Below are 12,326 nucleotides of genomic sequence, written 5' to 3'. Positions count from 1 at the left end.
AGTTGTCCTGGATTTTGGAGCATCTCAGCACTTGAGTCCGTGGCCCTTCCTTCATCCCCAGCCTGCAGCAGTCACAGTCACTGTCGCCTCCCCTTTGCTGCAGCTCATTTGCCAAAGTGCTGCCAAAGGCAGCGGAGCAGGCTCAGGATCCCTGTTGGCTCCTGGTCTCCAGGACGAGCTTTAGAGGGACACTTGGAGTGCTGCCTAAAGAGCTGCCCCTGGGATGGCGTGGATTTGTCCTCCCTGGGTGGCTCCTGCTTGGAGTTCTACTCTCAGTGGAGTCCTGGAGTTTCCTCAGCAGGCCTTTGCAGTGAGTTCTGAGCCAACGTGTGGCTCTGCTGCCATCCCAAATCTGCGCTTCCCTTGCCCAGCCTGAATGCAAGTCCTGGGCACAGCCAGAGATTTTCATGGCCAAAATCCTCCAGCATTTCCATCTGCTCATGGCTTTGGGCAGCACAAATCACAAAACACCCAGTGCAGCTGACAAATGGCTTTTCCTGCAGATTGCTACAGCTGCACTGCTGATCGACAAATGCACGAGAATCAATTTCACTTGAAAAATGTCACTTATTACAAATTGCTACATCTGCACTTACAATACAGAACTATACAAATCTCAATTAAGGCTGAAACCAGGAATTTATTAGATTATTACAAGCAGTCTAGGTAAAAATATACAAATACCAACTATGAGTTTGCGGGCCCCACGTTGGGCAACTCCCTGGGGGCTCCCCTGGCAGGGGAGACCCTCCTGGAGAGTTCTGTGTAGGGAACGGGAGACACATTGGACTTTTTCTGTCTTCAGCCTCTGTTGATTTTTATCTTATCAAAACTTCAGCACACTGTCTGTGCCCAGATCTTGCATGCGTGAAAACAGCACAAAAATGGCCAACAACCTTGTGCTGCAAGGACTTTTTAAGTCTAATCAAAAACTAAATTACCCAATTAAGAGGTGACACCTAGATTATTTTCCTTTCTAACCCAAAAAGTGACCCCTAAAGGCCTGCAATGTAGATTTTTCTACCCAATTACAAGATACCACCTAAACCCAAGAAGAAAGAGGAAGAGAGAAGAAAGGAACTTGAGACAACATCGTCCATCTTGAACCCATCTATAACATACTAAAAATCCTAAACCATAAATTCCTCACCCTTGTGACATGCTAGACTACTCTCTACAATCTGTACAATTTCTTTCACACTTTTGTGGTTTCTAATTTACCTTAATGCTTTGGAAGTTTTCTCCGTGAATGAGGGTCAAAGTCAGTGCTCCCCTGGGGGTCAGGACACCCCAGAGCAGACAGAGAAATATTCCTGGGGCTCTGGCTTCCCAACTTCAGTTAAAAACTTTCAGTTGACGAAACTTACTTTATTGCCAACCTCTACAACAACTCACTATATACAAAGATCAATTAGGTATTTAACAATTTAATTGATGACATATTGCTACTGTGGGAATCCAGGGCTTCCCTCTGGCTGCCCTGGAAGGCCTGGGATGCTGGCAGGGGGTCAGGAGCCCCCCTGTACAGAGCCCCAAGAGACACTGTCTGTGATCTCTGTCCATGGAAGAGTTTTCAATCTTACAGGATGAATTACAAGCTCTGAGTGTTTGATAGAAGTAATAATTAAGTGTGGCACGGGTGCAAAAGTAAAATTTTAGGTTTCTGGATTAGGGGTTCCAAGGGGACAAGATGGAGGAAATTGGGTGTGTCTTGTCCTTTTTCTCCTTCTTCATGCCCTCCATGTTTCACTGCAGTGTTGGCATTTTTCTATTGGTTTAGACTGGGGACACACTGTTCAACGTAGATGATAGATCTTGGCATGTTATTGTAAATATAGCACACGTAGTTTCTGGTATATAATGTTTGTGACATCCCACTGAGGGGTACAGCCCCACATGCTGCCCTGCAGGACAGAGCTGTGGCAGGGCAGCACAACATGTTATAGATAAGCAAGAATAAACAACCTTGAAACCCAGCACAGACGAATTATGACTTCTTCTTTGGCAACGGGGCTGAAAGACAGAGATGTTTTACAATCTCAGAATCATCAATACCACAGATTCTGACAACTACAAGTGTACAGCCCATATAAAAATAGAAAAATATGCATTCCCTCCCCAAGCAACCTTGTACCAAGTGCTCGATTGAGAGAATTATACAACTATAGATCTCTGTACATGTTTAAATAGAACTAAATACATATACACACACATATATATACATACATATATAACAATAGACATAAACACAGATTAAATATGACATGTTATATACAATATATAAACAGATATAGAACACAAACCTATCTATAAATTTACAAATATCACTGTACCAAGATCAATATCCATACAAATCCGTCAAATACAAATATACAGCTATACATCTGGATACGTAGGTAAAAATAATTACACACAGAAATGGAATAATATACATATGAAAGTATAAAAATAGACATATCTACCAGTACAAATACCAACATACCTATTTAAAGAGCCATATATCTATGACTGCATCAACAGACTTAGACTGCAACAAATCTGTACCCATAGAAAATAGAACTAAACACAGAAAAAACAACATACATGTTTACTTAGATACATATATACACATATAAGTAATCACAAACATATATGTATATATACACAACCAATATATACAGAGCGTACACCCATAAATACTACAACAGACATACAGAAAAACACCCATACAAATGGCAACATCCATATGTAAATATCCATGTGATTATCACTGTCAATGTGCAAGTCCATACAACTTTAAACAAAACTCCAAGCAGGGGGATCCCAGCTATATTAAGATCCTTGTTTAATGTTGAAGAACGAGATATAATAAGGCAGGTTGCCATAAAAGATTGGGAATTCAGGAATCCCCAGGGCAGGAGTGGGGCAATGGAAAGTGGCTGGAGCAAACACCGTCATGGAACGCTCAGACAGAGGCGGATCGAGCAAAAATGATTGGATTGAGAAACATGGTAGTACAAGATATTCAGGGAGCGGTCCCCAAGGGACAAAATATTAGCAAGGCGCTGGGAGTATGCCAGGGGAAGGATGAAACTCCTACCGAGTGGCTGGAGAGGCTCAGAAAAAGTCTTCAAATGTATTCTGGTACCGACCTTGAATCCCCTGGGGTGGGGTGGGGGGGGAGGTCCGTTTAAAAATGCAATTCATTGCTAAATCATGGGAGGACATTCAAAGAAAGTTAGAAAAAAATAGATAATTGGTAAGAAAGAAGTTTACAGGAACTATTGAGAGAAGCACAGAAGGTGTGTGTGAGAAGGGATGAGGAAAAACAAAAGACACAAGCCAGGGTGTTGGTAGCAGCAGTTAGGGAAGCACAAGCACAAACAGCTGGAACATCAGCTCCAGCCCGGAAGCCCCAGGGAAAGCCGGGACACACACAAAAGACAAACAATCGGGTAAGTGCCCCCGAATGTTTTTACTGTAAAAAGAAAGAACACCTCAAGAGAGATTGTAAGAAAAGAATAAAGGATGAAGTGGTCTTTGAAGAAGAACAGAGGTGTGAGGGGCTTTATAATTTGGGGTCACAGACATCTAGAGAGCTCTTGATAAAATTAAAGACTGGACACCAAAAACAGGAGTTGGACTTTTTAGTTGATTCAGGAGCGGAAAAAACCACAGTCCAACGACTGCCTCCTGGATTATCAGGTCCAGGTAGATTCCACTGATCTACACAAGGTTGGGAGATACAAATTCTTATTAGTCATAGTAGACAAACTAACCCACTGGGTAGAGGCTTTCCCAAGCTCCCGGGCTATAGCCCAAACAGTATCAAGAATCTTATTGGAAGAAATTATACCTCGATACAGGTTAGTAAGCTGCATTGATTCGGACCAAGGAACACATTTCACATCAAAAATTGTTAAGCTATTGGCAGATGCTTTAGGCATTTGATGGGAATACCACACCCCGTGGCACCCCTAAAGCTCAGGGCAAGTTGAGAGAATGAATCAAACATTAAAAGCCCAATTAGCCAAATTGATGTTAGAAACAAGAATGTCATGGATAAAATGCCTCCTGTTTGTCTTATTAAATATAAGAACTATGCCTCATTCTGAGATGGAACTTCCACCTTTTGAAATGTTATATGCCTTATACCCATGGTATGCCTGTAGGGATCCGAGATTAGAGAATAGGCAAATACAATTATATCTGGTAGCATTAAATAAGAATCTCGAACAATTGCGAAAGCCAGGGCTGATCATGCAGCACAACCCTCTTAGCTTCTGGATACATAAAATACAACCTGGGGACAAAGTATTTGTGAAAGCATGGAAGGAGGCCACATTAGTGCCTCATTGGGAGGGACCCTTCATTCTTCTTTTGACTACAGATACTGCTATAGGAACTGCAGGAAAGGGGTGGACACACGCATGGAGAGTGAAGAAAGTCGATCTCCAGAGTGGGAAATCACCTCCCCTGCTGGAGATTTGAAGATAACCCTGCCAAGTAAATGACTGAAAGCATCTCTGTCAAATGTTCTGTGCCAAAGTGTAACTGTTATCCTTTTGTACATTTCCCTCACAAATACTTTCATAAGGTTTGGGTTGTTCATTGCGGGGGAGGAATAAGACCAAGTGGGTTATGTGGAAAGTGCTTTGAGCAGGAGCAAGACCTGACAAGCCATTTTCTGGTATTAGACACAAAGCTGAGATTGTTTCAATTGAATTCAATAATCTGGTTTCGCTTATATCAGAATATATTAAGGAGGAAATTAGAAGGAAAAGCTAAAATTATTACTGTTGAGTGTCATAGGTTGAACAAGGTACCCTGCAGTGAAGATCCTGTTGAATTATGCCAGTGGGACATTTTTAAACGAAGGAATGCAGCTCGGTCTTGGTATGAAACCACGGACAAAGATTCCTGCTGCCAAGAAGATGGACTACTCGGCTGCTGGAGGCACCCCAGTGGGCATCGGGAACGGCAGAGGGATCCTAGCGGTGGAAGTACTCCTGGTGAGCCCGAGTCTAGCCACGTGCCTCAATAACCTCCCTAATCTTGGGAAGGGGGAACTCGGTGGCAGATACCCAGAGAAATTACCCCTTACCTCATGGAACTGCAGTGAAGGTAAGCCTAATAAACTTTGCCTTAAAACAAACACTCAACAGGGGGTGTACAAATTCAAAGGGAAACCAAAAACATACCTTGAAAATGGACAGTCAGCTCATAAATTACATTGAAGGAGCACAGGGGAAATCTCAATTCTTGCTTGTAACGAATGTAACCCTACATTATGGGTTGGGGGAAAGCAGGAGTCTATCTTTGTTGCTTATTTCCAAGCTAACCCAGTGTGTTATAATCAAAACAAGATTCGTATGTGTGTAATGGGGGGAAAAAAATCTACTAGCTAGGAAATAACCTAAAATATGAAAACGGGATACCTCTAGAAACTGAGCCAATCATCCTGGACCTCTTAGAGGACCAGGATGACAGGGCCTGTCTACAGTATGATAAAATGTTTTGTTTCACCAAAGATAAAGAAGGGATGGACCCAGGAAATAAGATGAAACAGGTAATGCAGGAGATAAAAAGATAGGAAGCAGAGATGAAGAAAAAGAGAATAGAACAAGAAAGGCTGAGATCTCTAAGTGAGCAGTATGACCAGTTGGAAAAACAATACACAAAATGGGGATTGCCTGCTTCAGATCAAAATCTTTTTGTGGATCTGATGCAGGAAATTTCCACAGAGCTGAGGTTGTCTAATTGCTGGGTCTGTGGGGGGCTAAAATCCACTGAAAAATGGCCTTGGAGGGGTGAGGGTTTGACTCCTGAGCAACTACTGAAATGGGAAACATGTGAGACCCCCAAAATAATTTTGAGACCGGAGGGGTGGGTACTGGATCAATGAGTAATTGGAATATTCTGACTTAGCAGAGAGGGAGGGTTATATTCAGAAATTGTAGGATACACTCCATGCGTATCCACCCTATCCATAAATTCCACCAGCCACATCAAGGTCTGGCAGCCTGAAAGCCCTACTGGGTACCGGAGCCAGGAAAAAAAAGGATAACTGTGAACGGAGTTATAACATTGGGCTTTGCTGGTACAAAAACCCTGGAGCTAACCCATATTGGTCAATCAGCAAATTGAGTAAGTATTGGGATGAGCCTGAAAGCATAAAAATCAGATGGAAAGCACCTAATGGATTACACTGGATCAGTGCACAAAGCACGGCATGCTGCCCCGTCCTGTTTGTGTTGGGTTTCTTCAGCAATATCCTAGCTTCTCTTCACAAAAACTCCATCAATGTAAAAAGAACTCATTAAAGTACTAGCTTTGTATTCTAGTTCAGTATATGTATTTTTGTGTCTGTAATTTTATATTTTTATGAAAATGTACATTCATATCTTCACAATTATGTCTTTCTAGTTTCTTATATACCAAAGCAATTATTTTTTAACTCTTATTTATTGCAGTTGTTAATTTTTATGTAGCATATTTTAAAATGTTATGAAAAAACATCTTTTGGATAGTTTTCCTCATTCTTAAGAAAATATCCACAAGCCATTTTAGTCTCTGTCTCTCAAAGTTGTTTCATACCTGCCTATTTTAAACCAGGACTACAAGACTTTAATAGGATTGAGAGGGGTCCATGAAATATACACCAGTGATTCCTTCTCCAGAACATCATGCCACACATTTAGTTGCAAACTAAAGCCAGATGAGCAGAATAAAAAAGATGTGTTGGGCCTTTGGGAGCACCTTGCCTGATCTTTCTGCTTTTTCAGTTGAGCAAGCCTCTGATCCAGGACAAGAGATTGCATTTAGGGATACAGAACCATTTGGCAGGAACTCTGCTGATTTCTAGTAACAGCTGGAGGCCTGTAACTCCACAGGATGTTTTGGCTGTCCCAGGCTTTGTTGGGCTTTGACTGCAAATACCATTGCCCTTGCTTTCTGATCTAGCAGTACGATGGCTGGGCAAAAACTGCCCACTGTGCCATATTCCAAAGGCAGTTTGGTCTGGAGTTTGTGAATGAATGAGACCCTTACCCAATTCCAAACCACATTAAAAGAAATCATAAAAGAGAACTTTGCATCCTTAGCAAACAACTGACAATTCAGTACTGAATGCAGAGCTTATTTGCAGAGTGAAAAGGAAGGGAATCTTCCAATGGAGTTTGTTGGAGAGGATGAAATAAGAAAGTCTAATAAATATGATTGCCTGACAAAGGATTTAGAAAATACAGAGAGTGTAAGCAGACTGAGATGAAAACAAGCTTTGAGATGGCAGACCTTGGTTGCTAAGCACTGGTGGACAGTGGTGTAGCTAGTAGCAGGTAACTCCCATTTTTGATCCACAGACAAATGAAAGGGTCAGATAAAGTGCTCTGTCTCCTTCCTCAAAAATGTAGAGTTTATCTTGCATTTGCAACCCTCCCCTGATGCATGATGTATCTGTAATCCCATTGGTCCAAAGTCCTATACTGCACCCACTTTCAAGCCCCCTTGATAAGGTGTTCCTGGGAGACCACGCTCTCTCTCTCCTGCCTCTTGCTCCAGCCCCTTCTCCTGCCCTTCTTCTGCCCCTCTTCCTGCCCGTTCTCCTGTGTGCTCTCTTGCCCTCCCCTTCTCTCCACTCTCTTGGACCCTCTCTTGGAACTCTCTCGCTGTCTTGCCCTACCCGCACTCCTTGGGGCCTGCTTCGAGCTGCAGCTGGCAGCTCTGAGCAGGGCCCCACAATAAACCATACATCCCGAGACCTGACTCCAGAGATCTCTCGTCTCCATCTGTCCCAACCATCCAAGACCAGCACTTGCCACAGCAGTCATAGTTTATGGAGTTTTTATTCTGACTCCCACTCATAGCTGCTACCGGAGAAATCCATGTCCCTGCAAGTGTCAGTGTCTTCTGTCTGCCATAAATTGTTTTGCTGCAACCATCAGAGGCATCAGGCTGGACAGAGGCTTGGCTGATATTAGGAACTGGAGCTGCCCTCAGGAGAAAAAATGAAATTAACTTTTACTTCCCAAACCTACCTGCCCACAGGCTCAAGCAGGATTCCTCTAGTTCCCAGAAATATGCAGAAATAGGGCTGAGAAGACCATCTGGACATACATGTTCATGCTCAGGACCTTGCTGATGTCGTTGTGTTTTGCCTTTTTTTCTTTCATATGTTTTCTATAGTTTTCAAACATATATTTGTAAGTCTGTGGCCTACTGTATTAGTGACTAATTTTCTAAAGCCTTTCCCTAAGCAGAAAAACTTCTAGAGTTCCAAGCAGCAGCGGGTAGAAGGCCCAAGTGCTATCTTGGTTCTTCCTGGGACAGAACTCTCCAGGGAGGTGGTGAAATCACTATCCCTGGATGTGTTTAAAAAAGACCGGATATGCACACAGTGCCACAGTTTAGTTGAAGTGTTAGGGCATGGGCTGGACTCGATGATCTTCCAGCCTAGGGATTCTGTGATTCTGTGACTGAGGGAGATTTCTTGCATCCCTGGAAAGGGCTCCAGGGGCCCTTGGCCAAGGACAGGGATCAGAGCTGAGGGAAAAGCAAAGGGCTCAAGGTGAAGGCCGAGAGGGCAGAGCTGCCACAGCGTGGCACAGAAAGAGCCTCATCTCTTTCTCCTCAACCTGTGCTGGCTGCACTGTCTTTACAGCACCGGTGGCTCCACTCACTGCAGGGCTCCAGGGTGTCCTGGGAGCCGGGCCCTTCTCTTTGGGAAGCGCCGGAGCCTCGGAGGTGAGCAGCTCCTGCTATGGCCAGGTGGGCGAGCTGCCCCTCTCGCCAGCTCCTGGCTGTTGTAATGAACAAAAGAGCCTTCCTGGCTCTCATGGCAATACTAGGATGACTGCTGGCTCTAGCTGAGTACTGATGTTTAAATGTTAATTATCTAATTTCTATATTTGTTTTCTCTAAACTACCTGGAGATCACTTCCCCCACCACCCCCCCACCTCCCCCCCCATCACCCACTTGCCATTCTAGTACTAAGATGCAAATAGGGCAACCGGTGGAACTATGGGACGTGTTTTGGGGGATAAAGACACCTCTAAATGGAGAACTAAACACAGCAGAGGGGGCTGGACAGGTGCCCTAGCTGAGGAAGAGGGAAACACATCCCCTGATCGATGTTTGACCTGTCACCATCACCTACGGAAGATTAGACTGGAATGAGCTGTGCGAACCAGGAACAAAGAGGCAGATTTCCCTGGTGTTACCATGAGGAAAGGAGAGGGGACAGCTGCTGCCCTGGACCTCAGTAACAGACTCTGCACACCTCCTCACCCTTCATCTACCAGTGTGCCACGAGGAAAGGAGAGGGAACAGCTGCTGCCCTGGACTTCAGTGACAGATTCTGCACACCTCCTCACCCTTTGGCTACCTGGGAAAGCTACAACAGCGGGGCTGAGCTCCGTGTCGGTCCCCTGCCCAGCTGATCTTTTTAATAACGAGCTGAACATTAATAAAGACATTAGCACTGTTCATTTCGGTTGTGCTCCTGCCCTTGAGGCACAGGCACGGCTGAGGGCCTCTGCCTGCTGCTTGTTATAAATGACCCAGACCCCAAGTGGGAATGAATTTTACACCTTTTATTGAGAACAATAAAAAAGATCAGCAAAGCAAAAGGGACACCGCTGGGTGTGTGGCAAAATGCCAGAGGCTCGTGCACAAAATGGTGGCTCCACCTTTTATACACCTGATATTGCATCAGCTTTATGCATTGTGAGAAACAACGCCTCACTTCTTAAAATTTTAAAAGGTTTATTGAACTGCAACAAGGGACTGAATAAAGAAAAAGGGACAGTCACCCTTATATATCCTATTGCCGCACCAACCTCGTGGTAAACCAGCTTTGCCCACACTCATGCACATGGCACTCTTCCAACCCAGCTCCTCCTTCCTCTTCCTGACTTGATGGTAGACCAAATGTTTGTTGGATCATTGAATTTTATTTTTTTAAGAATACAAAACTGTAGGAAAACCTCCTATGGATGTATAATTTTCCTTAACAAAACTTTTGACATGTTTGAAATCATGTTAACCTTCCCAGCTCTGCCTTGGGAGATTTTAGAAGTATTTTCACTTGGCTATCTTCTTCAGAGTTCATAATAAAGGAACTAAAGAATCCTAACAGAACACAAAAAATGTCCCATGAGGAATGATTGACTTCACCTTCCTCAATTCCTGTTTGGTTGCAGTGCTGTCACCTCAAGAGCACAGCCATCGTGGCAGTGAGACGGAGAGGTGGCAGCTCTGTGGCCCGCACGGTGCTGCTGGCAGAGATGGCTGCTGCCTACTCAAGGCTCAGGCAGGCACAGGAGCTGCCTTGCTGCACGGCCAGAACCATCTTGATGCTGCGGTGCAGGCCAGAGGCGCCGCTCAGCCGGAACCTGCAGGACTTGCCGCAGGGCAGCGCCGGCAGCTGCAAACGGCGCGAGTGCGGCAGGAGCAGCCAGGCCGACGCCACCAACATCTGCACCCAGCGGGTGACTTTCTCTGGGTCCAAGTAGGAGCCCGTGCAGAGGGTGTCCATCAGGTACCACTCCTGGTCGCTGGGCAGCTGGCCACCAGAGGCGTGGAGAAAGCACGTGTGCCCCAGCAGCTGCTCCCCGGAGCACAGGCACTCCAGCCCCACGCGGATGCGCTCGGCTGGCGGCCATTTCCTGCTCTCCGGGCTGAAGGAGTGGCCGGGCGGTGGCCGCAGGATGACCAGCGTGCGGTAGGTGCTGCTGTTCTCCTGGGCGCTGCAGGTGGGGCTGGTGTCTGTCCCGGCGGCCGGGTGCAGCTCCGGCATGAAGTTCCTCTGGGACAGCACTCGGCAGACACTGAGGAGATCGTCCACCAGCTCCTGCAGCACCTTTGTGCTGGGCAGGCCCTGCTGCAGAATCACAGAACAGCTGAGCTTGGGAGTGACCTTTACAGGCTGTCCAGTGTGACCCCACAGCAACGAGCAGGGACATTCTCACCTAGATCAGGCTGCTGACAGCCCACTCCTGCCTTATCCTGATGTGCCCACTGGTGATGGGCTGGGCACAGCCAAAGTGCTGCCACCCTGCCTATACCCTTGACCTTCGCATGTTCACTGACCTTCTCCTTCCTGCTGGATCCCTCCTGCCTCCTCCTGCTGGCAGAGCCACGCTTTCTTCTCCTGACCAGCCAGCAGCCCATAGCAAGAACCTGAGCCAGGACTGCTGCACTGATGAAAAAAAGCCACTGCTTTTCCATCACAGACCAGAGCAGGGCTTCCATGGTGCCACTGCTCCCCTCAATCTCCTGCAGGAGCCGCATCATCTCTTGATGCAAATATTCTTCACGCTCCAGCATACAACTGACTTCCTTATTTTCAATTTCTTGGTTCACCTTCATTCCAGCATGGGTGGCTAACAGGGCCAGAAGGAAGGTCAGTGTTGGAGACATGGCCTGGTGGAAGAAAGAGAGTTCAGCATGTCTGGCTGGGAGGGAGCAGGGGGCTGGCGACACCTGAAATATCCCCAAAGCCTCTCTGGGCACCTGCCACGCTGAGATCTCCAAGCTCCTCTTCCCCCAGCTCAGAGGACAGTGCCCTACCCTGAGGTTCCCAGCTCCCACTCTGGCTTTAAACCCCCAGGGCACCTTTCCCAGCTCCCATCCAGCCCAGCATTGCCCCTGCATGTGCACTCACTGGCTGCCAGAATCCAACTGCCCTGTGCTGCCCCTGGACACAGGAGCCTGTGTCACCTGTCCTCTGTGATGTCACAGCCAGCAGAACCATGTCACTCAGCTGCCAAGTGCCCCTGCTCACAGCTCCCACTGTGACCCATGCCCTGGCGTGTCACAGCCCCCAGAGCCGCCTCCCGGCCCACGAGCCCCAGCCTTGGTGCCCACTGCCGGCCTCAGCAGCTCCTGGTGTCACGATCTGCCCAGAGCGGGGTGTTGTGATGGTTCGTTGGCCAATCCCAAAAGTGCAAAAAAGGCAAACAGCAGGGCACCATCAGTTTAATCACAACAAACTCACCTTTATTAGGGGCCAAAACAATACATATGATAGTGGGATCAGAGAGGAAATAGAAGAAGAGAGAGAGAAAAGAGGGGGATGGGTATAGCTACTGACACAGGTGAGATCCTCACTGGTCCGGATGATGGGGATCCATCTTATTGTGTTGGAGAAAGTCTCCAAAGTCCTACCTAACCCAGGGGTCCAGTTATAGTCCACTGAGGAAAAAGGGGAGAACATACAGAACAATAAGAGTTTATTGAAACTGCTGTGGGAGAACAGGTGAGTCCACTGAAACCCCCAAGCAGGATGAACACAATAAAGAATAAGTCCATTGAAGTTACTGGAGAAGAACAGGTCATGTCAATAGTG

At 46.2% G+C, this 12,326-nt stretch overlaps 1 protein-coding gene across 1 annotated transcript; it reads right to left on the bottom strand.

The window, feature by feature from the left end:
* Nucleotides 1-10,274: 10,274 nt before the first annotated feature.
* LOC146763719 (inositol 1,4,5-trisphosphate receptor-interacting protein-like 1) lies at nt 10,275-11,451 on the bottom strand. Its single transcript, XM_085566245.1, has 2 exons — nt 11,069-11,451; nt 10,275-10,859 (listed from the first exon to the last, which is right to left on the bottom strand). The coding sequence occupies exons 1-2, from the start codon at nt 11,396-11,398 to the stop codon at nt 10,275-10,277; spliced, it is 915 nt and encodes a 304-aa protein (XP_085422371.1). The 5' UTR covers nt 11,399-11,451.
* Between the last annotated feature and the right edge of the window lie 875 nt (nt 11,452-12,326).

The sequence above is a fragment of the Lonchura striata genome, chromosome Z (genome assembly GCF_050655825.1).
Source record: "Lonchura striata isolate lonStrDom1 chromosome Z, ASM5065582v1, whole genome shotgun sequence".
NCBI classification, from domain to species: Eukaryota; Metazoa; Chordata; class Aves; order Passeriformes; family Estrildidae; genus Lonchura; species Lonchura striata.
This window is presented reverse-complemented; position numbering and strand designations above follow the sequence as displayed.